The 26495-nt window shown below is 42.8% G+C and overlaps 1 protein-coding gene across 4 annotated transcripts in view; it reads left to right on the forward strand.

The window, feature by feature from the left end:
* The window catches only part of Syne1 (spectrin repeat containing nuclear envelope protein 1), a 478529-nt gene that overhangs the window by 294586 nt on the left and 157448 nt on the right, over positions 1-26495 (forward strand). For 3 of the 4 annotated variants that reach the window (XM_076926749.1, XM_076926750.1, XM_076926751.1), the window contains 14 exons: positions 641-978; positions 1150-1294; positions 2412-2630; positions 4171-4430; positions 6825-6990; positions 7328-7480; positions 11284-11436; positions 11958-12140; positions 13200-13337; positions 16796-16981; positions 17165-17287; positions 18192-18374; positions 20249-20392; positions 26199-26393. In XM_076926749.1, the coding sequence (XP_076782864.1) occupies positions 641-978; positions 1150-1294; positions 2412-2630; positions 4171-4430; positions 6825-6990; positions 7328-7480; positions 11284-11436; positions 11958-12140; positions 13200-13337; positions 16796-16981; positions 17165-17287; positions 18192-18374; positions 20249-20392; positions 26199-26393 (2586 nt within the window). Of the gene's footprint in view, positions 1-640; positions 979-1149; positions 1295-2411; positions 2631-4170; positions 4431-6824; positions 6991-7327; positions 7481-11283; positions 11437-11957; positions 12141-13199; positions 13338-16795; positions 16982-17164; positions 17288-18191; positions 18375-20248; positions 20393-26075; positions 26394-26495 lie in introns of those variants that run through there. The other variant, XM_076926752.1, reaches the window with a different exon arrangement.

Here is a 26495-nt window from a genome sequence, read left to right on the forward strand (position 1 = left end):
CCACATGCTTGCTCTTTGCTCCCCTGCGCATTCTCTCCGTGCTTGCTGCAGACCCCGACTACAGCCTCCACTGTCGGTGAGGCTCTGCCTGTCTATTCCTTGATGGCTGCTTAGAGTGTTTCTGTTCCCTCTGGACTTGGAGCAGCAAACCTTGTGGGTTTCTACTCCTTCTATTTTAGTCTCTGCTCAAAACTCAAGGGCCAACTGTTTATTTCTAGAAGCTGGCAGAGGCAAGTTTGGAAGTTGAATGTTGTCATTCTTTTAACCCACTGAGGCAGAACTACTTTGCAAAACATCCATCCAGGAACACAGTACTAAGCTTTGTTTTTTTTCTTTAGAAGGAAAAAAAAAAACCCACCATAGTTTCAAGACCGTTCAAAATGCCATCGTAAATTAATAGCTCATTTCTCTCCTTATTTATTCAATATGTATGTTAACTGCAGCATTAGAGTTATGGTAAGTTAGAAAAAGGAGGAATAAAGGATTTAAATGCATTCATCATGAATGTCTCCCAACTTACCTGTTAACTTCCCATGGCATTTATAGAGATGAGAGCTAGAAAAGAGTTGGAAACATAAGAAGAAATCTTACGAACCTACTGTGAACGGAAGTTGATTATATCACAATGACTATCTTCCAGGCAACCTTGGCCGAAATATACAGTCAGTGTCAAAGGTATTATCAAGTGTTCCAAGCGGCTAATGATTGGCTTGAGGATGCCCAAGAGATGTTACAGCTGGCAGGCAATGGCCTGGATGTTGAGAGTGCGGAGGAAAACCTCAAAAGTCACATGGAATTTTTCAAAACAGAGGGTCAGTTCCACAGCAACCTGGAGGAGCTCCGAGGTCTTGTGACCAAGCTGGACCCACTCATCAAGCCAACTGGAAAGGAAGAGCTGGCACAGAAGATGGCTTCCCTGGAAAAGAGGAGTCGGCGGGTCATCCAGGACTCGCACGCCCAGCGGGACCTCCTGCAGAGGTATTTGGAGCAGACTCATGTAAAACAGCAGCATACAAATATAATATATAGTGACATACGTTGGCATGTAGATTCATTTTTCTCGCTTATCATCAGGCATGTGGGCAGCAGAGTTCTGTGTGGAAATAACTGGTTTGCATTGCTTATTTATTTCTGTTGGACTCTTTCAAGGTGTATGGTTCAATGGCAAGAGTATCAGAAAGCCAGGGAAGGGGTTATCGAGTTGATGAATGATGCGGAAAAGAAGCTGTCGGAGTTTGCAGTGTTAAAGACATCTTCCAGCCACGAAGCCGAAGAAAAGCTGTCAAAACACAAGGTCAGTTCTATTGTTGTTATTTTAGTGTCTTTCTGTGTTAATTACAACAGTCTCTGTGATATGATGTTTTCAGAATCGTGTCATTAAGTCTTTATTTCCGTCTTGCTTCCTTCGGCATGATAAAGTCGCAATAAACACTTTTCACAGCTTAGGGTGCTCACATGAAATGCATAACTGAGGCTCCAAAGATAAATCCATACTATCTGCTTCTGGTATGACAGGGTTGCTTAAACATGGCAATAAAGGGCTACGGAGATGGCTCAGTGGGTAAATGTGCTTGCTACACAAGTCTGGCACCTGTCCGCCTGAGTTATACTCCCTGAACCCACATAAGAAGCAAAATGTTCAGTCACAGGCTAGTAATCCTAGCACCCCCACAGCGCAAAGGGAGATGCTCCTGGAAGCTCCAGGAATCAGTACATCAGCAGAAAACCAAAGAGACACCCTCTACAAAACAAGGTAGAGAAAACTGACTCATAAAATTCAACTTTAACTCCTGCCCATGTCCTGTCAGCCCCCAGGATAAATAAATAACTAAAACTTTTTAAAAAGGCAGCAAATACTGTCTCTTGATAAATTGGGCTAAAATAAAATCCAGAAATTAATTCCTGAACGCCTCTCATATAGCATAGCAACGTAAGGAAGACTATAACATTCTAAAATATCAAAGTAAATCTTTGTTGATTTTCAGAAATAAAAAAATAATCATCCCAAGTAGAAAATAACTTGCCTATCATAAATGAATGATTTTTTTTTGCCTTTCAAAGTAAATCCAAACCCCACTCTGATAAGTATAACTTTAGAGTTATTAAAGGAAACAAAATGTATTCATAATTATTAATTTACTTTTGGTTTCTTTAAGGGCAGGCTTTCAGGTAACCCAGGCTGGCCTTAAACTCTCCACATAGCTGAGGGAGGATACATTGATCCCCTGAATCTCTCATTCCCAGCTCTTGGCTTCTAGATACCACCACGACTTTCCGAGGAACCTAAATTTATACAGAAATATATATATATATCTTTTTGCAATAGAACTTTAGCCAAGTCCACAGAACTCAAGAGAAAAACAAATCAATCTTTCTCTAACCCCCTCTACTCACCCCCAACCCTGCACTAGGCTTTAGTGTCTGTAGTTGACTCTTTCCATGAGAAAATTGTGGCCCTGGAAGAAAAAGCATCACAACTAGAGCAAACCGGGAACGATGCAAGCAAAGCGACCCTAAGCAGGTCGATGACCACTGTCTGGCAGCGCTGGACGCGTCTCCGTGCTGTGGCCCAGGACCAGGAGAAGATTCTGGAAGACGCAGTAGATGAGTGGAAGCGCTTGAGCGCTAAGGTAACTTTCACTACGGATTGGCTTCAGTCCTGTTTCGTTTCATTCCCTGGAGATTATTAGTGCATATTTGGAAAATTGCCCTTGCATTCCTCAGGTTCCTGCAATTGTGATAAAACACTGGGATGGAGGCAACTTACAGAATGAATATATTTTGGCTTACAGTTCCGAAGGGCTAGGTTCCCCTGATGGCAGGGAGGCATTGCAGCGAGCAGCGGGCAGTGGGCAGCGGGCAGCGGGCAAGGCAGTTGGAGCAGCAAGCTGACAGCTCACATCTCGAACCTCATACACACAGCAGCAAACACAAACTGGGAGTAGGGAAGAACTTTAGCTCTCAAAGCCCCCATGGGGGAGCCCGCACCTCTTAGACGTCTTTAAACAAGGCCATCATCCAGGAACAAGTATTCAAATGCTCTAAACTAGAGGTCAGAGCCATGAGGCATTTCTCACGCAAACAGTCACCTGCTACTCTTTTGAAATCGGTCTTGTGAAATTCTCATTATTTTTTTTTCAATTTCATGAAAGCTATACCATGAAACAAATTGTTCTGTTCATTGTACAGTTTAATTCCAAGTTAGGAACAAATGGCACAGGGAGGGTAATATGCATGTCACAGTAGAAAAGCCCAGTAAGGGGGGGAGGGGTGGGACAGAAGAATGCATACAAGGGTCAGGATGAAGAAAGCCAGGGAGATCTGAAAGAGAGGGAGGCACTGGTTCAACTCAAACCCAGTATGTATGAAAATCTGATAGGGGAATCTTCCTTTTGTATGCTAATTTTAAAATAGGGCCAGCTAGATGCTTGAGCAAAGTAAAGGGGGCTTGTGATGGGGGCTGATGACCTAGTTTGATCCTCAAAACACAGTGACGTGAGAGGATAGACTCTTGAAGGTTGTCTCATGATCTCTACATGTGTGTTACATGTACAGCTGTGTTCTCCCTCTTGTGCCTGCCTCTGGAGTGTGTGCACGTACACATGCCCACATGCACAAATAATAAATAATAAATACTCCAAAATAAATACATAAGTACACTTATAAAATGAAAATTAAGGAATGGAGTTTTGAAAGGAAGGCCAGCCAGTGTGAGCCCCATTTGTTTTTAACCTGTTTTGGAAAAAGTGCAAAATCATTTCTTCCTTTGTTGTAAAAGTAAGAATTTAGCTCATCCCTCCCATTAGGTAAGGTTCCGTGTTTTAGCCATGTCTTCTTTGTTAAACACACACACACACACACACACACACACACACACACTCAAGCCAACTTTAAAAGTGTATGTTTTGTATGTTCAGTTTGTTTAAAGTTTCTTTGCCATGTATAGTCTCTGCCTGCCCTGATAAGATTTGGGGATTAATAATTTAAACCCAGGGTGGGAGCAGTGGTCTTTCATGTTAACAACAGCATCTTGGTTTTCATTTCTGAAATTTGTAGTTTACGTCATCAAGATTAATGATGTCAAGGCTGGCCACATTCTTTTCATTAGCAGGCTCACCACCTTCTTTTCAGTATTAGTCTAAGCTTCATATGATATATGTTTGTCCTTAGGTCAAAGAAACCACTGAAATGGTCAATCAACTGCAAGGTAGATTACCTGGAAGCTCAACAGAGAAAGCCTCAAAAGCAGAGCTCACGGCCCTCCTTGAATGTCACGACACATATTCAATGGATCTGGAGCGTCAGCAGCTGGCCCTGGGTGTGCTACAGCAGCGAGCACTAAGCATGCTGCAAGACAGAGCCCTCCCTGGCCCTGAGGAAGAGGTGCCCATCCTGCAGGAAATCACTGCGCTGCAAGATCAGTGTCTCAAGTAATTAGACACCTGTTTTGTTCACTATTACAATGGGCCTCAGCTCAGGGACATATGAGGGGCTCAGGCATGGGGGTGCTCCAACACATGGTGCAGATCTAGACCTAGCTCTTCTACTGCTGGGTTTTAGCAACTCTTCCATTCTTCATTAGACGAGTACATATTTGATAACAGAAATATTATGCAGTGAGAAGACCCAGAAAAGAGGATGCCCATAGTTGGTAAAGTACCCGTTGCGCAAGTATGGTCATCCAAGTTTGATCTTTCGCCCTCATATCTAAAAAGAAAAGAAGCTGACCCTAATAGCACATACGGTAATGCCAGCAATAGGGATACAGAGATCTCTGGAGCTTGCTGGTCAGGGAGCTTAGCCTGCTCTATAGAGACTCTGTCTGAAAAACAAAACAAATGGATAGTTCCTGAGGAACTGCACCCAAGTTTGACTTCTGGCCCTTATATGCATGCATATGTACATACATCTGCACATACATGTATACTCACATCCCCCTCCATACACCCCCCCACACAGAGAGAGAGAGAAAGAGAGAGAGAGAGAAAAAGAGAGAGAAAGAGAGAGGTGGGGGAGGGATTGAGAAATGGAGAGAGGGAGAAAGAGAAGAAAAAGAAAGGAAGAGAGAGACAGAGACAAAGGACAGTGACAAGCTAAACAGACTCATTGTTTACCTTCCTGTACTTTAAAGTATTGATAGGTGACCAAAGGCGACTTTTCAGTAAAGTATTGCAAAGATTGTAAGAATTTGTCACTTTTCTTATTATCCTGACCAAGGCATCTTAAGGAAGGAAATGTTTGTTTTGCTTCATGGTCTGAGGGGAATATAATCCATCTTAGCAGGGAAGCATGGTGGATCACAAGGGTACTGGACTCATTTCTGACTTGCATTCAAATCATCAAACAGAGCTTAATGGTGGTGATTAGTTTGCTTCCTCTTTCCCCATTTTTTTTCTTTTTTCTTCTTTCTTTCTGTCTCTGTCTTTCCTTTTAATTCTTAAATCATCTTGATATAGTCACTGTTTCAGAGAAATTTCAGATCAGCCAAATTCAGTTCCCTTACCTTGAATGTGATGGTTCCTTTCCGGCCTGTTTGCCAGCTATGCTGCAGGTTTCCAATACCAAGGTTCAGCTGAGAAGCTCCAGGCTAGACCTGCAATGATTAGGGGGTGGGGAGATCCTTGTTTACCTTTTCATTTACTCTGGGACCCTGTGGGCTGGTGCCCCCTACATTAAGTAGAGGCCATTCATGTTCAGTTAAATATCTCTCTGAAAACACCCTTATAAATTTCCCATGTGACTCTAAACCCAGGTCAATGAAGATGAACCACCACTGACTCTAAGAGACTCCAAGTAGAGTCAACCAGTCTAGGAGAGATAGCAAAAAAGGTATCTCTTCTGCAGCTGGAGACAAAGTGGGTTTACATGACATTGTGGTGGAATGACATATAAAAAGGTTAGAAATGTCTTGGGTGCTGGGGGAGGGAACTCAATAGATAAGAAGCTCCAGGTGCAGTGACACATACTTCTCATCCTAACACCCAGCAGGCTGAGGCAGGAGGATCATGAGTTTGAAGCCAGCCTGGCTATGTAGTTAAGTCCCTGGGTTAGACAAAGACCTCCAGCAACTGAGCAATATTTAAAAGGTTGGTTTGATAAAGCTATATCACCCATTGGCGATGTAAGGTGATAGGAGTAAGAATGACATAGAAATCCAAGCAGTTAAGCACCTTCATTGATAGCGAATCTATGAGAAACTTCATCTTGATGATCTAGATAGAACTGGATAGAGCATGTCTTTAGATTTTTAATTCCTCTAATAAGTAACATTACCTTATACAAATCTATATTCACCCCTCTTAGTTAATGGTGATGTTAGGGTAATCTGATATTGTGTATCAAAAAGCCTTTTAATCCAGTTATTCAGATCAGTCGTGACACTGACATTAATCATGGTGACATGTCCAAAGCATGATTCTTTCTTTAAAGGCTGGCTCCTCACAGTCATATACATTCCAATGACACATTCCTTTCAAATGGTGATGGCACCGGCAGGCACTATTTGGGCAGACTGGAAAGATGAAGGAAAGAATCTGGCGATCTAGGTTTTCTGCATAGGGAAATAAATAGCCACTAAGTGGCAGGGAGCAAAGTCGACTCTCAAATTTCCAGGGATAAATTATTCAGCTCCCATGACACAAATTCTTCTGTTATGCATGAGATGAACCTCGGTGTCGCTAAACAATATCCAAGAGAATTGGAAGCAACTTTACCTGCCATAAACACACTAGATTTCCCCGTTTCTATGTCTCTTATAAAGATGTGTCAGGCCCAGGAGTGTTCCTTCTGCTCCATCTCTGCGTTCTCCCTCCGGTATTTTGTAGCATGCAGGAGAAAGTGAAGAACCATGGTGAACTGGTGAAGCAGGAGCTCCAAGAACGTGAAGCAGTGGAGACTCAGATTAATTCTGTGAAGTCTTGGGTTCAAGAAACGAAGGACTATTTGGGGAATCCAACAGTAGAGCTCGACACACAACTAGAAGAGCTGAAGGTACAGGACTCTCCTCCCTCCCTCTGTCACAGCATTGCCTTTGCCTTGGTGACTCTTATGTGCACTTAAAGAATTGTGAGTTAGACTTTTTAGGCATGTATTATACACATATTGTATGTGCAAGGTATATATAAGGTATAATGTGCATTGTTCCTCTATGGGATCGTCTGCCTAATGAAAGGAGACATACTGAAGTTCCTTTCCCTTGCAAGATGTTTCTATAATCTCACCTTTAATAATAAGTGATGAAAAATCGATAGCTTTATCTCTAGATCCATAGAAAAGTATGTTCCTTATCAGGCACGTAGAATTTTCTTATCTGGCTTTCCTTCCTCAGAGCCTCCTAGCTGAAGCCACCAGATACCGAGAGAGCATTGAGAAAATCACAGAAGAACAGAAGAATAAGTACTTGGGTCTCTACACTATCTTACCATCTGAAATCTCCCTCCAGCTAGCTGAAGTTGCATTGGACCTAAAGATCCATGATCAGGTAAACTTAGAGAGACAGAGAGACACAGAGAGAGAGAGAGACACAGAGAGAGATATGGGGGTTGGGGGGCTTTCTATTCTTTCCGGTGTTAGTCCTATAAGGTGTATGTTGGTTTGCACAGTCATATTTCCCAGGAATCAAGGTAAATAATGGGTCACTATAAGACAATTAGCATTCAAATGACCACAGCTCTGAGCTGTAATGCCATACCGTACAGTTTGCTTTTCTCATCACTGTGACAGAAAAGCTGACAGAAGCATGACAGGAAAAAAGGGTTTGTTTGGACTTGGGAAGGACATTCCGTCAAGGTGGGGAAGCATGGCAGGAATGTGTGGCTAGGACTCCTTAAATATTGGAAACCAGAAAGCAGAAAACTTGGACTGTAAGGAGAGATGCCTATAAACTTTAAGAGCTAAATGCAGGAAGCCACATCTTCCAGCTAAGCCCCATATGCGAAAAGGTTCGCAGCATCCCCAAACAGCAGCAAATAACTGGGAACCTGGTGTTCAAGGCATAAATGGAGCAATATAATTTATCTGCTTCTTCCACACATGTAAAATAATATCTTAAACAGGCAAAAGTAAGCTATGACATGTTCCAATATTAATATTGAATAGCTAGAGTTTCCCAGAAACTCTTCAAGCTGTTATTTTAGTTCAGCAAGATATGAGGTGGGTCAGTGAATATATTGAAAGAAAAGGGCACTCATAGGAAGAAAACAAAGTCAGGGATGTAGTTATCACTAACGTGCATGCCACGGGTCCAGGCCGTTAGAGAAAGCTTCATTCTGCCCTGCCCCTACCCCAAACAAGCAAACGAATGAACAAAAGCAACTGAAGGCACACTGAAGTCGGCGCTCAGGAGTACAAACTTGAAAATTGCTTGAAACAAGAAACATATAGTCCTTTCTGGTGCAGAGACCAAGGGACTTTTGGATCTTGCTCCTGTAAAGAGGATAGATACTCTTTCATGAAAATACAGCATCACGAGGCATCTGGGTGGAAGTGTAGTAGGTTTTTAGAATTGTCTTGGCAGCTGATTGTGAGAGTCATTAAAGCTAAATTATAGACCATTCTATATGGCACAAAGGGAAGCCATATTCTAGTGCTAAAATGTTTCCTGGTTCAGAAAACGTAAATCACAAAACACACACACACATCTATGCTGCACTTTTGAATCTCTGGTGAAGGAGGCAGAGTGTTTGAAAATCGGAATCAGTTCACTGCACCATGATTTTGAGCAAAACAAAGACATGCTAGCTCTATTTTATTTCATTTTGTTTTGACTATTTAACTGGCTGAATCTTTAACTGGGCTTCATGGACATTGGAAGGTCTGACAGAAGGAAAAGTTAACTATTTAGGGTCTTTGAAAAGTCATTTAGGGGGCTGGAAGGATGGCTCAAGTGGTTAAGGAAAGCACCTGCTGCTCTTGCAGAGGACCTGAGTTTCATTCCCAGAGCCCTTTTCAGGTGGCTCACAACCTATAACTCCAGCTTCAGGGGTATGGGCGCCCTCTTCTGGACTCCATGGATAGTGCACACACGCACACATTCACTCACATAAATTAAAATGAATCAGTTTTTAAAACATCAAATCTAGCCAAGTGGTAGTGGTACAAACCTTTAATCCTAGTGCCCAGGAGGCAGAGAGACAGGCAGATCTCTGCGAGTTCAAGTACAGCCAAGGATGCACAAAATAAAATAAAACACAAGACAAAAAAATCTAATTAAAAAGCACTTAATATTTTTTTTATGTTTTATCTGTTTGCTTGCTAGAGTTATTCTGTGCAAATGTAGTTACTTTAATATTCAAGCCAAGATGATACAGGCCAGGACAGTACTAATACAATGCTGTTTCTCTGAGGATTGGAAGGACCTTTCTAGTACCTAAAGAAAAATATTGATTATTTATATATAATACAGGCTTACTATTGTAACCCAGCCTGGTTTTAAAATCATGAGCCTATGTTTCTGATATTTCTGCCTCAGGCTCCCAAGTGTTAGGATTATAGGTGTGTATCACCACACCCAGCTACATTTGTGCTCCTGACTTTTTTCCCAAATTTTTGAATGTTGCTATAAATCAAATCAAACTCATTGGTGTGTGTGTGTGTGTGTGTGTGTGTGTGTGTTGTATGTGTGTGTGTATGTGTGGTATTGGGGGTGTGTGTGTGGTATTTGTGTGTGTGGTATTTGTGTGTGTATGTGGTGGTGTGTGTGTGTTGTATATGTGTGTGTGTGGTATTTGTGTGGTGTTGTGTGTATGTGTTGTTGTGTGTGTGATTGTGTGTGTATATGTGTGTCTGTGTGCTCATATTGCTGGGGACTAAACTTACGGCTTCTCAGATGCTGTTGGACAAGCACTATACCACTGAACCATACTGTAACTCATCTTTGGAACCTCTTCTCTCTTTGCATCCATTTCCTGCTTTGTTGGCACGTGGTAGAAATCTTACAGAAAGTTAAGAAAACAGTGTCCCTATCAGACACTTTGAAAAACATGCTTGAAAACAATCCATATGCCTCCAAGTATTGGTGGGGAGGTTTCTATTTAATGGAAGAAAGAAACATCTTAGGAGATGTCAAGAAGGATCCGCTGGGAAAGGCACTTGCTGTGAAGTTCAGTCCCCAGAATTCCTGTAGTGGAAGGACCGAACTGACTCCCAAGAGCCAGTACTCTGGCCTTTACATGTGTGCTGTTTTACACACACACACACACACACACACACACACACACACACACACACAGAGAGACAGAGAGACAGAGAGACAGAGAGACAGAGAGACAGAGACAGAGAGACAGAGAGACACAGAGAGAGACACAGAGAGAGACACAGAGAGAGACACAGAGAGAGACACACACAGAGAGACACACACAGAGAGACACACAGAGAGAGACACACAGAGAGAGACACACAGAGAGAGACACACAGAGAGAGACACACAGAGAGAGACACACAGAGAGAGACACACAGAGAGAGACACACAGAGAGAGACACACAGAGAGAGACACACAGAGAGAAACACACAGAGAGAGACACACAGAGAGAAACACACAGAGAGAGACACACAGAGAGAAACACACAGAGAGAAACACAGAGAGAGAAACACACAGAGAGAAACACAGAGAGAGAGAGACAGAAAAAACAGAAAGGCCGTAAAGAGTTTGTGTATCACAGACACAGGTTCAAACGTGAGTGAGTAGATAAACTAGGAGAACTCTAACCAGCATCTGTAAATATTTAATGACTGACTCAGAGAACAGACATTGATTCTTTTCTTGCCAGAACACCAGAAAGAGCACAGTCAATGTGCAAAGCTACTGAGGGTAAATCAGCCTCAAAGCTTTATACCTGCTTCCTTTAAAACTTTTTCCCGTGTGTATGCATGCATCCGCATGCATACGTGCGCCGGTGGGCACATGGAGGCAGGAAGAAAGCATCCAGTATCCTCCTTTGTGCTCCCCATCTGTCCTTTTAAGGCAGGGTCTCTTTCTGAATGTAGGGATCTTGCTGTCTCCATGAGGGTGGAAGTCAGCAGTCTCAGCAATCCTCCTGGGAACTGAGATCCCCTATAGAACTGGGGTTACAGATAGGTGCAGAACACCCAGCTCCAAACTCTGGTCCTCACAGTTGCTCAAGCACTTTGGAACTTTGAACCAACTTTGCAACCCCTCCATCCACTTTCATGAAGCCCATCCGTGTCAAGGCAGCGCTGACCACCTAGTCTGCGTCATTTGAGAGTTTTAATATCTCTCATCAGATTTCAAGTATTGGTTTTATTTTTTTTCCTTGACCATTTAGATCCAAGAAAAGGTACAAGAAATTGAGCAGGGCAAGACCATGAGCCAGGAGTTCGGCCACCAGATCCAGAAGGTAGCCAAAGATCTCACAACCATTCTAACAAAGCTGAAAGCCAAAACCAATGATCTAGTTCAAGCTAAAGCTGACCAAAAGGTAAGGGGGAGGGAGGAATGGAAAGTGAGGGGTACCTCTGGCTGCAGGGTATCAGGATAGACTACTGCTGTATCCATGTTACTTGGTTATATAGGGTTCTTAGCAAACCACTAAAACCCAGTGATAATAACATCAGTCCATTCATGTAATATATTATTGTAATAGAAATATGTTAGTAGAAACACACGTGTCTATAGTAGATTCATGATTGTCTAGAAATACCAATTTATAAATTTCAAGGTTTGATGAACCTATTTGCTTGCACCCTATCTATGAGCTAAATAGCTCATATGCATTGGGTAGGGCAGAAGGAAAACCCAGTCGTCTCATGGGGAAATAGACTCAACACACCGTCTTCTGCTGCTCGCTGACCAAGGAAATGGAAATAGCTAAATCCTGGTAGCATGATCATTTATAATCTTTACCTTTAAAGCAAACCATCTAAATCCTTCTGGTCTTAGAGAACCCCTGGAAAAGTATTGTCTGTAATCTTTTCTTATTTGGTGTTGATGACCTTATAGATGATAGGGGAAGAATTAGATGGCTGCAATTCCAAGTTAATGGAATTAGATGCTGCTATACAGACGTTCTCAGAACAGCACGGTCAGCTGGGTAAGCCACTGGCCAAGAAGATAGGAAAGCTGACTGAACTCCACCAGCAAACCATCAGGCAGGCTGAGAACCGGCTGTCTAAACTCAACCAGGTATGTATGTGCCCCAGGCACATAACCAGAATGCTTTAAGGCAGACATTGCAACCATTTGTCCTCTGTAAATAAATAAAAACAGTGCTAGCAATGATGGATGAAGTTTTGCTATAGCTTATTGTTTTGCAGTGTTTCTATGATTTTCATATAAACCTGTATCTGGTTCATTAGAAACTATATTATGCTTTGACTGACAGAGTTTCACATGAATAGGCTTGGCTGTATAGACTTTGTAAACTGGAGATGTAATTTTAAAAAAAATACCCACCCATAAATGACTTTTATAAAAATCAGTTTAGGACAGATTTAAATATTTTTTTCCAACATAATATTTTTATTATTTTTGAATTTCACATCATGTACCCCAACATGTTCACCTCCCAGTCCTCTCGGGTCTGCTCCCCAACGTTTTAACTCCCTCCCCCCCAAAAAGAAGCAGAAAACCAAGAACAAAACAAACAAATGAACAAACAAAAAACAAGTCCATTTTGTCTTGCCCATATGTTCATTGTAGCAGCACAGTCAAACCCCATGGCCAAGCTCCTTAAAGAAAACTCAGTCCCCCATCCCCCAACCCACCACCACAAGCCATCAATTGTGGAAAGCTACACAGGCATCATGATTACAATTTTTAAAGTTCTCTTCTTCCAGTCTAGGCTGTTAATTTTTGGGGTGGTGGTGGGAGGGCTTGGGGTTACATGGCCTTTGCAACTCTACCAAGCATTAATCTTGCAATCAGGTTAAAGTTAAAATGAGTAGTTCACCATTTCCTTTATGGTTTTTTGCATATAGCCTAAGCTGGCCTCACATTCACACTCACTCAGTACAGCCAGTGAGGACCTTGATCTCCGGATCCTCCGGTCTCCATCTCCCAAGGACTGGCATGACAGACAGGATTTCCCATAGGCAAATAACTTTCCAGGGTCCCTTTTAAGATCACAGATAGAAGTGCCAGCCTCTGGAATGGTTGTATCCAAAGACACCAGCACCGAATAGGGTTCAATTTCCCACTGACAAGACAGTATTTACATCATCTGAACGATAATAACTTTTTCAGGCATCATCCCACTTAGAAGAGTACAATGGAATGCTTGAGTCCATTCAGAAGTGGACTGAGAAAGCCAAAGCCTTGGTGGATGGAAACATCGCATGGAATTCCGCAAGCCAGCTCCGAGAACAGTACATATTGCACCAGGTAAGTTTCAGGGGGAAAGAAAAAGTTAAGAGTAAGTCTGACTGGATTAGACCAGCACAAAATTTTGTGGAATACCAGATAAGAAGAAGGCTTGGGGGCCATCCAGATGAGTCAGCAGGTAAAGGTGGTCACCACCAAGTCTGGTGACCTGAGTTTACTTCCTGGGTCCTACGTGGTGGAAGGAAAGAACTGACTCCTGTATGTTGTCTTCTGACCCTTCCATGTACACCGTGGCATGTATGTGCTCTCTTTCCAGTAAATAAATGTACTTAAGAGGGAGAGGGGTTGGGGAGAGGGAGGGAGGGAGAGAGAGAGAGAGACAGAGAGAGAGAGCGAGAGAGAGAGAGAAAGAGAAAGAGAGAGAAAGAGAGAGAGAGAAAGAGAGAGAAAGGTTTGATCAAAAGTAGCTAAGGATGAGAGTCCCCGAGACTGTATATAAACATATGTCTTCTGTTTTCTTTATATAACCCTTTCACTGAGCCCAAAAATGTTCTTCCCCATGCTGTGATACTTGTGGGGTTTTTTTGTGTTGACGTTGCTGCTTTTATAGTAGAACCTTCTTTGGGAAATGCAGAAAATTCTTGAATAGGAAAAGATACAGGGACAGCTCGAAATGATTAGAGCCATCTCACCCGGAAGGACGAGGGGGAAATCAAGGTCTACCAACTGGTACCCTGTAACTTGGAACAAAATACTCTGTCTCTCAGTTCTGTCTTCTCATCTGTAATATGGGAATACCCAATAATATTCCTATGTCAGTTGCCTGGAAGCAAACACCCAGTACTTCCACAGTAGATGCTGGTGCTCCGGGCAGGTCCTGCTTCCTCTGGGCCACAGCCAGGCCTGAGTCATGTGGCTTACTCAGAAGGTCAGAGCAGCTGAGAGCAGATCCTGTATCCACACCCCGGAGGACACATTACTTCATTTCCTCTGAACTTAGGAGAAAAAAATGTTCCTTTTCTTTTGGTCTTACTCTCTGGAAATTATCTCATCCTTCTAGTAAGTTACAGTTGACTTAAAAATGCACATTTCTAACAGATCTTCCCACAAAATATAGGCTGGCTTTTATTTAGGTTATATGGGTAGCCTCAGGTAGTCTGTATTTTCCCATAGGACTTATCTTTTAAATAAACTTCCCTTTTTCCTTCTCCCTGGGGTGGTTCTGGATATTGTTTCCTTCTGGAATGTTTCCGTGGCTCGAATTCCAGTCCCTTTTATCTCCCTCCTCTTCCCAGTCACGTACACTCGTCCCAGATACAGACATCTGTACCTCTCAGAGGACTGGAAGCATTTGCTGTGTGACAGACGCCAGCAGACTAGACTTTCTTTACAAACCAGCTGGTAACCAATGGAAAAGCAACTAACTTCGAGGACTCTAAAGATGCAGTTGTAAGAACAGAAAAGATAAAGTTAACTTAAGTCAAGATAACACCACTTAAAAAAAAAAACTACTGGTAATTCAGTAAAATGATTTGAAAAGCAGTTTCCTTAATAGAAGCCGGCATTTTACTTCCTGTTCATTTTACTTCCTGGATTCCTTAACTGAGGCTGTAATCCAAAATGTAGAAAATATTTAATGTGATATTAATAACTTTAGGGGGATTTTATTATTATTTATTTCGTGTCTCTGAGAGAGGAAGGAAGGAGGGAAGGAAGAATGGAGGGAGGGAGGAAGAGAGGAAGGGGGAGAGAGAGAAAGAATGAGAATGCAGGCACACATGTATCTAACAGTCAGGATACACAACCTTCAGGAAGTCAGTTCTGTCCCACTGTGGGATTCTGGTTTCAGACTCAGGTCATCAGGCTCACCCTGTAAGCTCATTGACCTGCTAAGCCATCCTGATGGCAGTGCAATGGAGTTGTAAAGAAAATTTAAATGTTGCATCATGCTTCTGTAGGATATTTGTACATACTGAAGCATAATCCAAGTTTTAGAGAAAAAAAATCATGAAGATTTTCATTGTAGTTTCAGAAAGCCGACACTGCAGTGGAAAGCAGATTGCTGGAGTAGAGGAGATAGCTTCTGTATTGCAGCAGAGGACAGGCCTCTCATTGAAGATGGATGACAAAGGATATACTATAGAGATAGCCCAGCCCGGATCAGACAGTCGTATGTGTGGTTGACATTAGTGGTCATGATGCTGGCAACTGGGTGGATTGACAGCATCCTTATCTAAAGCAAGCTTAGGCCGCTCAGTTTATCTGCTCGGAGGTCCAGGACGGAACTCATCTTAGAGAGTCCCCACGTGTTATCACCAGGAGGCAAAGCATCCTGGGTTTACCTTCCAACAAATGCAGTATAAGAAAACCCCTGTGTTCTAACATCCAGTAAAATCACAAGACACATTATGCTCTTACCTGCCTAAAAATGCCTGTATGTACTAGCAATGACTTCTTACAGGTTTCCTTTCAGACATATACACTCTGTAGCCCACAGTCTGCACACAACCCAGGGTAGCTATGAATATATTTGTCAGTGACAGCATTGTGTCACAGTGTCACAAGTTTGGACAACCGTGCTAGGACTTGATAGAATATTTTTCTTATATTTATATATATTATATTACCTGTGGGAAAAAAGCCTTTTTTATGTGAAAATAATCTAACAAACAGAGTAACACACCCCTGGTTTTTATATTCTGCACATTCTGTGCTCCCCGACCTCTGTGCCCTGCATACATCTTCTCAGTCTGAAGCATCTTTCCCTTCCTCCTCATTTGTTAACGTGTTGATATCTTTTTTGAACTCTGTAGGACCCTTATTTCAACCTACAAGCAAGTTGTCCCACATCTGGGTTAAATCGCCCCTTAATACGTGGCCACCCTTTCATTTTCTTTTCCATATTCAGATGTGTGTGTCTGTATATGTGTACTGTCTGTCTGCCCTACTGTTCATCCCAGCAGGCTAGGTATGGGCTGAGTGATGGGGGCTACTCCCCCCTCCAGATCTCAAGTAGCCAATTTCCTCCTTGTCTGTCTTTGAACAGGTATGCAAAGGTTTTTGTTTGCAATACCTGTGCTTCTCTTCGTGTCTCATAGCATTCAGATCTTAGCTATACAACCCAAGGGCTGAGTAGGCCTTCTTTGGGGGCAAATGTGGGAAAAGGCAAACCCAGATATGTGATCAAGACACACACAGTGTGCCCAAGCATCACAGCCGCTGGCTGATATCTCCAGCCTGGGTATGAGAGAGCATGAATCCTCAGGTCCCATACTCATGAACAAGTGGCCTTGGCAAGCCATTAAGGTGCCTGGACTTGACTTTGTTGTCTGTGTAATGGGAATGACAATGTTTAGCCTGTGAGTAGGTTCCTAGGGGTGAGATGGCCAAATGTACCATGCTCACAGCTCTTGATCTTTTCCTAGTCTGCTGGGTCTTTATACTCCTCTATGCATATCTGTGTCCCCCTCGACCCCTGTCTACATATCAGTTTCACAAATATGAACACTTCACTCTAGACGCTGCTAGAAGAATCTGAAGAAATTGACGGTGACCTGGAGGTAATGGCTGAGAATGTGCAATACCTTGCCAACGTGTACTGCACAGGAAAGATGTCACAGCAAGTGACCCAGTTAGGACGGGAGACGGAGGAGTTACGGCAGGCAATCAGAGTTCGTTTGCAGAGCCTCCAAGATGCAGCCAAGGTAAAAACAAAACAAAACAAAACAAAACAAAACCAAAACACACACACACACACACCCTGGCATGCTGTCCCAGAGAGAAAATGTCCACCCATGATGAGATAGTTTAAATTGAATATGATGCAGTTCCTCAGCTATGACTTTGAACTTTAAATGTACTGATGCTCACTGGGGTTTGTTCTCCAGGACATGAAAAGGTTTGAAGGAGAGCTAAGAAACTTGCAGGTGGCTTTGGAACAAGCCCAGACAATTCTGACTTCTCCAGAGGCAGGGCGCCTTAGTCTCAAGGAGCAGCTGTCCCATAGGCAGGTAAGCAAAAAGGATTTAGGATGGGCTTGGGGAAATGGCTCAGTCATCAAAGTTGTGGCTTCACAATCACAGGATCAGATCCCATTAAAAACCTGGGTGTAGCCAATCCTAGGATTTAGGAGGAAACCGTAGGCAGTCAAGACCACCCAGGTCTACATGAGTTCAAGGCCAGCAAGACCTACATAGTGAGAACCTGTATCAGAAAACAACAAAACTAGACAGGATGCCATGCTTAAAATCTGAGTGCAGGGGAGAAAGAAATTGGTGGATCCCTGGGGCTTATTGGCTACTACCCAGCCTACTCTATTTGGCAAGCTCTGGGCCAGCAAGAGATTATGTCTTAAAATTAAACAATGTGCCAGGCAGTGGTAGCGGACGCCTTTAATCCCAGCACTTGGGAGGCAGAGGCAGGTGGATTTCTGAGTTCGAGGCCAGCCTGGTCTACAAGAGTGAGTTCCAGGACAGCCAGGACTACACAGAGAAACCCTGTCTCGAAAAACAAAACAAAACAAAAAAAATTAAACAATGTAACCAGCTGTTGAATAATGTTAGGTGAGTTTGCTGTCCTCTGACCTCCTTACACAACACAAACACATATATGTACAGTCCTCATTATGTACCTGCCAATAGGAACTCAAAGGCACATATGAACACATACATGCACATGTAATACTTTAGGATGAGTGGGGTAAAGGATCTATATTTTTAGAATTAGCAGCAAGAAAAATGTTTTCTAAGCCCAATTACAGTCTTAGCATGGATTCATTGTTTAGAACGTATCTTCCTTGCAAACCCTGTTGACCCACATTGACCCAGTAGCTACAATTCAGGAAATGCCTTTGTTTACGTGAGAAATACATGATAAAATTACTAAAGGCTTAAACTGTGACGGGGCCCCTTTCAGCATCTGTTGTCTGAGATGGAGTCACTGAAGCCAAAGGTGCAAGCCGTACAGCTCTGCCAGAGTGCTCTCCGGATCCCTGAGGACGTGGTCGCCAGCTTGCCTCTGTGCCACGCTGCCCTGCGGCTGCAAGAGGAAGCCAGTCAGCTTCAGCACACGGCCATCCAGCAGTACAACATCATGCAGGCAGGTGCAACTGTGCAGCGGGTTCAGCCAGTGGGGCCCGTGCTGGCAGAGCCAGGGCACATGAGTCATGGGATGCTTTTCTTAGCATTGTGTAGGCCCAGCCATCAAAACACCCAGGGTGCTAAATTTGACAGTCTGTTGTAGTTATATAAAACGAAGAGATTAAAACTCTGTTGTGTGTATCATCCACACAGGACCAGGGAATGATCTCTAAAAATTACCTTTTAATGAAAATTATCTTTTGGCGATTTTTTTTAAAAAAAATGAATGAGTCACACACATTAATTTTGGATGTGGTCATATATGTGCCTGAAAAGAATCTAGAGCCTGGTGATAATGGGCTTGCTATTCTATAGTACACAACAGCCTTAATATTTCATCCAATTTGTATATTTGATGGCCTAAGAAGGACATTCAAGCATAGTTCTTAATTTTTTGAGGTAAGAAGAGAAAAATGATTTTCATGAAGAAATAATGCTACTTATATATATTTCTCCTTTTAAGAAATATTCCCCGGATTTATGAATAGTTATAGCTCATTAAAACCATGAGTACTGCCAGGCAGTGGTGGTGCACGCCTTTAATCCCAGCACTTGGGAGGCAGAGGCAGGTGGATTTCTGAGTTCCAGGCCAGCCTGGTCTACAAGAGTGAGTTCCAGGACAGCCAAGGATATAAAGAGAAATCCTGTCTCGAAAAACCAAAAACCATAAAACAAATAAACAAACAAACAAACAAACAAACAAAAAACCCACGAGTACTCATTTGATCAACTACCTTTGCGCATTCATTACCTTGTAATTTCTTAGACATCAGAGCCCTGAGGCTACAGGCCATGTTTAATTACTATTATCTGGGCTTGGCACTCTTGGCTGGTGTCTTGTTATTCAACATTGTTTTAAAATTTGCTTTGCATTTTCGTGTACAAGATGGTATGGATATGTACGTGTGTCTTCGATAGGTTTTTACTGCTGTGAGCAAACGCCATGACCAAAACAACTCTTATAAAGCACAAGCATTTAATTGGGGCTGGCTTACAGGTTCAGAGGGTCAGTCTATTATCATCAAGGCGGGAACATGGCAGGCAGATATGGCGCTTGAGGAGCTGAGAGGTCTACATCAAGTTCTGAAGGCAAACTGGAGAAGACTGTCTCCCGTGTGGATAGGAGGAGGGTCCCAAAGCCCACACTCACAGTGACACCCCTCCTCCAACAAGGTCACACCTCCCAATAGTGCCGCTCCCTGGGCCAAGCATATTCAAACCACCACAACATCTGTGTGAGGACTCATGTACATGTATGTTAGTTCATGTGCATGTATGTAAAGTCAACAGTACCTGTCTCTGTCTATTGCCCTCTACTTTATTTTTTTGAGACAGAGTCTTCTGTTGGACCCAGAATTAGTAGATTTGCTTAACCACTAAGGAATCTCCTTGTCCCTGATCCCTCGCCTCTCAATGCTGGTGACAGATGTGGCTTTTTGCTTTAATATTTGGAATTTGAATTCAGATCCTTAAGCTTGTGTGATAGGCACTTTACCAACGAAGGTATTTGCCCCACCCATCTGTCAGCATCTCTCATTCAGAGAGATGATGGAAGCCTTTTGTCCTGCTAGCTCCTCTTCAGGACAGCCTAAGTAGGCAGAGCAGAGAGAATCCTAACTGCTCACATATTTTGATCCTGTTAATAATTCGATTGTTATATTTCAAAAAGATAAACTGCATACATCTAAGTGAAAGTTGTTCATGTGCACCATCTGAAAGACTTTACCCATCCATTTTTGGCTCCCTGGACATGGGGAAACAGAAGGTAACGTTAGTGGGAAAGCTACCCACTAACTGATAGAATAAAACATATTCTCATTCCCCACCCCAAAGGAGGCTGTCGTGCAGTATGAACAGTACGAACAGGAAATGAAGCATCTTCAGCAGCTGATAGAAGGGGCTTACAGAGAGATCGAGGACAAACCCGTGGCCACCAGTAACATCCAGGAGCTGCAGGCACAGATCACTCGGCACGAGGTGAGACAGAAGGGCAGGTAGAGCAAAACACTGACCACTGGAAACTGGCTTCTCAACCTTCCTAATGCAGTGACACTTTAACACAGTCCCTCTTGTTGTGGTGATCCCCAACCACAAAATTATTTTCGCTGTTACTTCATAACTGTATTTTGTTAAGAATCATGGCCGGGCAGTGGTGGTGCATGCCTTTAATCCCAGCACTTAGGCAGAAGCAGGCGGATTTCTGAGTTTGAGGCCAGCCTGGTCTACAGAGTGAGTTCTAGGACATCCAGAGCTATACAGAGAAACCCTGTCTCAAAAGACAAAAACAAAAACAAAATAACAACAAAAAGAATCATGAAGCAAATATCTGTGTACTGTTACGAACCATGACATAGACATCTGTGGTTTTTGGATGGTCTTAGGTAACCCCTGCGAAAGGGTCATTGGACTGTCAAAGTGGCAGAGACCCACAGGTTGAATACTACAGGTTTAGAGGTTGGAAGAAGAGTTCCCAGCCCTATGCTGGATCTGCTTGATTCTTGCACAGCTGCTACAGGATATTTAAACCTGTTTCTAGTTAGGGTGTGGCTCAGCCCTTAGCACACACCTTTAATCCCTCCAGCTGGAATGTGGACACACCCTTAGCATTTACACTTAATCCTAAACAATGAAGGTAAAGTTAGTTTGTAGAAGGAAGCACTCAAGTTTGAAAGTGAAGTCTAATTGAGTGGCAGAGAAAGTGAAGAATCAGAGAAGGATTTGACAAAATAGGATATGCCCAGTTCTCAAGGGCGTGGTAAGGGAAGCTACTTAAGGGAGAGACAGACAGTACAGGAGAGTACAGTACAGAAATACAGTAGAGTTCATGGAGAACAGGACAGTAGAGTTGAGAGGGAAAGCAGAGCAAGCAGCACAGAGAGGGAGAAGGAGGCAGTTTTTCCCAGAGAGTTTTACAGAGTCAGATTGAAGAGAGAACAAGATTGATGCAAGTAAAGACAGAATGAGCAAGAGAACAAGAAGGAGCCAGAAGATTAGAAAAGATTGCTAGAGCTAATTTGTGGTAGAGCAGATCAGTTCAGAGGCAGAGAGAAAAGCAAGATTCCTGGAAGAGGAGTTTGAGCCAGAACAGCTGCGCTGAACCAGCTATTAAGACTTCAGAAAGAACAAGAAAGGGTGAACTTATTCAGCAGCAAGTCTCAGAGGCTGAAAACATTCTAGGCCTAGATTAGATTGTACGGAGGCTAGAGGCTTCCAGGACTAGGCCTACATAAGCAGAGGGAGGCAGCAAGCCTCCAAGATGATAATTACATCAGGCAAATAAAAGATCCTTCAACACATGGCTTTTCAACCATTTGTGCATTTTCTAGGTGATTTTTGCTGACTCAGTAATGCAAGTATTCTGCAGCCTCTGTGTGGTGTTCATGACATGTCTCACTGAGTGTCCCATGCATGGAAACAGATCAGTGCATGAAACAGTTAATTCGTGAAAATAGTCTAATCCTTGATTTCCAAAGCCTTGTAAGAAACAACCATGCCCAATGCTTTGTGGTGGTGTTGGCCTTCTTACAAAGCATGGCTTCATATTAAAGAGAAAAGCACTTTTACCTGTCCACTGCTTCGACACTTTCACTGAGATCAAGAGTTATCAGAGGCACTTCACCTCAAAGGTGTCTCCTCCTCCTCTTTTCTACATCACTAGACATTCCTTGCGTCTTTCTGGATCTCAGGTCTCACAGCTCCAGAGTGATTAAAGCCCAGTGATATTCAGCAGTAAATTTCTGTCCCTGGCCTGTCATTTCCTATTAGGCCAATTCACTCTCCCTTGGGGGCTGACTCATAGCTCCACATGTGGTGGTGGGTGACACAGAGGGGGTTATTTAGTTTTTTTATGCCGAGGACAGACATTATGTTTTACTTTCTATCTGATTTTTCCTTTATCATAAGGATCAGTCTTCCTGGCCCCATGTGGTAGTAAGCTTCTCAGAGATTGAAATGTTCCCCAGGAGTGTGGGAAATGTCATGTCTGCCTCCCACATATAAGTAAACAATTTCTTCAAACAGTATTCCAGCAAAGTACATACATTTCTGTAGTTTGCAAAACCAATATTCTGCTTACATTCACCTCTGCAGCTATAGACATCATTTGCTATCTGTTTCTCTTATGAACTAGTAACAAAGTGGCAATTTTTAAAATCACTGTCTACATGGTATATTATATATTGTCATATATTATTTTATTCCTGCATTATAAGATCCAGAACACTGTTCTATAACTTTTTTTTTTATTGTGACTGAAATATTTTTGTAACTTGTTTGGAGTAACATTAGCTATCACTAAAGCTTATGTTTTAAAAATGATTGAAAATGTTTACATCTCCCTTGTTCAACCCTATGAGGATCGGATTTGGGGGTATGGGGGCAGGGTGCAAGATCTCATTGAATAGCCCAGGCTAGCCTCAACTCCCTATTCTTTTGTCTCTTCTGTCTCAGCCTTCCAATGGCTGGGATTACAGGTGAGTGCTCTCACAACCAACCTATAATATGATTCCAAAAAGAACGAACAAAAGAAAGAAAGGGGGGAAGGAAGGAAAGAAGAAAGACAGACCAGCTACTTCAAAAAAAAAAGACCTCTTAAGCTCCCAAATATAACTCTAGTCAATTCAGTATTTGGGGTTCAAATACTGATGATTTTTTTTTTTTTTTTTTTGCACTATAACAGAGACTTGTGTGTGACATCATAACAAAAGAGGAAGTAATTTTAAGACAAGGGTTCAGAGCCACCTCTTCGCAGAGTTACTGAGAGACTCAGATCGTGACCTGCCTCATCCTGTCACGGGTTCTCCTTAAGGTCCCGCCTCCCTGGTGACAACTGTTGGCTTCATCCTGTAGCTTAGAAGATGTTTCATATAAATAATGATGTAGGCGCTCATGCAGGTCATTGTACAGCAAAGAAAAACACAGGAAGGGAAGTGGCGGAGAGGAGACAGCCTGAGTGGTAATAACAGAAAATCCGGGATGCGGGTTGTTTCCTGTATTTTCTGACTACTCTTATTGAATCTCAGATTTAAGTAGAGTCTGAAACAGTTACAGTTGTCCTCTGAAGGGGTGCGCTCATTTTATTTTTTGAAAAAATTTCAAAAGGTACATTTCATTTGGAAAAAAAAAAAAAAAAAAAAACAGAAGCAAAACCCAGCTACTTTGAAGGCACAGGAAGGAACATCCGGTCCAGGGGACATAAAAGCCTTGCTCCTGAGGACAGAAGATTGCTCAGAGGGCTGCTTTCTTTGGCGGGGACATTGGCTCAGATATACCCACTGTTATGATTATTTGTAGAAAGGTATAGTCCAAATTAAAATCCCCATGCATTTATTTTTTTTCTGAGATGGGATGATTCATTAACCCACCGGATTCCATCTTAGTCAGTGGATTTGCCTTAGTCATGAGAGGCAGGCAGCTTTCACAGGAGAAAGCCGTTACCACATAGGCTGACTATGGAGTGTCGATTCTGATAAACCAAGTGGATGAAAGTTCTGGCCATGGTGATCAGAGCTGTATTTTTTAACAAAAATCACAGACTTGTATACATGCTAAAGTTGAGAGTGTCATCTTCAGAAGGGTATTTCCTATCAGCATGTGTATGCCTGTGTGGGGCCCACCAGGAAGAACTGTCACCTCTCTGTGGCCACAGGGTAAGCTAAGGCTAAGGTCTAACTGTGGATTTCATAAGATCCCTCAGCGTCACTGTTAAAGGCAAGGCACCTTAAACAAGCAAGTAAGCAAACAAATAAAATTTCCTTAGTATTTTCAGCCACAAGAGTGTAAATTAGACTTCTGGTTTTTTTGTTTTTGTTTTCTTTATAATTCCTTGTATGAACTACCATCTAGATGACAAGCTGCCCACTAGATTTTGCTGGAGTGTTACACCTTGTTCACTTTCAAATGGGAGGGGCAGAAGCCATACAACAAACAACCTGGTGCGTGCTTACATGCATGTATGTGTACATGCATGTGTATGCGTGCGCGCACGTGCATGTGTCTGTGTGCCTTTCTGTGTATCTCTGTGTGCGTGCTCTCATTTAAAAATGTTGGCATTTAGCCTGACATAGTGGCACATACCTGTAATCCCAGCACTAGGATTGAAACAGGAGGGTTGTCCGTTTAAGGCCAGATGTATCTACATAGCAAGACTCTGTCTTTCAAAACAAAAGAAACAAGCAAAAAGCAATAAACAAAAACCAAACCAAAACAAAGAACCTGTTCCCTATAACCCCACAAAAAGGAAAAAGAAAACAAAGAGTTTGATTTTTCAATGTCTTGCCTCAAAGGGCATAGCCTATAAAGCTATTGAACCAAATGCAAATGATGATGGCCTAGGAACATGGATGCAGATGGCTGTCCTGTACCATGTTAGCCTGAGGAAGTGGCTTCATGATGTTATTATAGCCAGAGAACACAAAGGATGAAAGAAAGTCCGAAATCAGGACATATTTCAAATGTCTTAGAGGGAAACTTGGGTAGGCAGCTTACAGAAAAGCCAGGAACCCTCAGATGTCTTTCAAGAACTTAATACATCCCAAAAGGATTTACCTAGCTGTGCGGTTAGGGCAGGTAGAGGTGAGTGATGAACACGTATTAAGGGTTCTAAAGATAGTCTCTGATAATTTGTCTCTGAGCCTGCCATAGTCTTGAAGTTCTAATCAACCACCCAATGGCATCTTTAGGATGGATGCAGCCTTTATTCTAGGACCTTGATTCCCAGTCACAGAAAGTGTCCTATATACATAACTGACAGCTTGCCAGGCAAGCAGGCTTGTCCCGAACAACAGGAAAAAGAAAGAAGGGTACCTCTTTATCTTTATGTTACTATCTCAGCACATATAGTTTCAATCCGTTAAAGATACAAGGAAATACTACTTCAACATCTCACCATTGTAGCTGTGTCTTTTAAACATAAGAAAGCACAGCCGTATTATTTAGAACTCCTAGGACTGATCCGTCATTAAGCCTTTTAGGAGCTGTGTGCTGTCCAGAGTATAGTTACAAAAAGTTCCAATTCTGTCTCACAAAAATGTTTTTTAAGAGCCAAATGAAATGAGACAGCATTTATTAGCACAGCAATTCAGAGCTCTGCTTTGAAATGTGAGAAAACACTTGAGGTGTGATGTGTCTGGTGAAAGGATATTGGTCGCATAGATATTATAGATATTATATTTAGGAGGTCAGTCGGTGTACAAATTAAGGATTAAGGTATCATAGATTTCATACATGCTATTCTGACTTTCTATAGAAAACCAAAGGTCTTGGTCACAGGAACCAGCAAGCAGTATGCTTTGCTTTGTGACCCTGCCTTACTAAGTGACTGCCACCTCTTGGATGTAGTTAGTATAAGAGCTGAGCTTGCGCTTTTTTTTTTTTTTTTTTTTTTTTTTTTTGGCTTTAGTCATCACATGACCTAATTTCCATGGCATGAACCATCTGGTAAATTTCAGAGGCTTCAGGTATTTTGGAGAAAGTTGCCAGCAGCTCACGCTGGAAGTTCATAATAGCTTAAGGGTCACCTATCAGGGCTCAGAGCCAATCTGCACGCCCCATATTCCCAGTGCAAGCTGGGCTGACGCTCAGAGTCTGGGGTTGAGCCCGACTGCGCTGTGGTCTGGCTCGGCTAGGCTGGAGGTGCAGCAGCCGGCAGCTGTAGACCGCCTCTGCTCGGTGCAGCGCACGGTTCGGCTCCGCCTCTCATTGGCTCCGGGCTGCAGGAAGATGAACGCCACCACTGTTTCCTTCTGATGCTGCGCTGACACACGGTGGGAAAATGTTTCCTCAGGAGCTGGCGCAGAAAATCAAGGGCTACCAGGAGCAGATCGCCTCTTTGAATTCCAAATGCAAAATGCTGACGATGAAAGCCAAGCACGCTACTATGCTACTGACCGTGACCGAGGTTGAAGGACTGGCTGAAGGGACCGAGGACTTGGACCGCGAGCTCCTCCCCACGCCTTCGGCCCACCCCTCTGTGGTCATGGTAAGGATCAAGCATGGCCCTCCAGCTAGCTTTGCTCTTCTGAACTTGGTTGGTGGTGGCTCAAGAGCCACAGCCATGCTGCTTCAGAGACTAGCTTTAGAG

Source organism: Arvicanthis niloticus, chromosome 28 (genome assembly GCF_011762505.2).
Source record: "Arvicanthis niloticus isolate mArvNil1 chromosome 28, mArvNil1.pat.X, whole genome shotgun sequence".
In the NCBI taxonomy this organism is placed as follows: Eukaryota; Metazoa; Chordata; class Mammalia; order Rodentia; family Muridae; genus Arvicanthis; species Arvicanthis niloticus.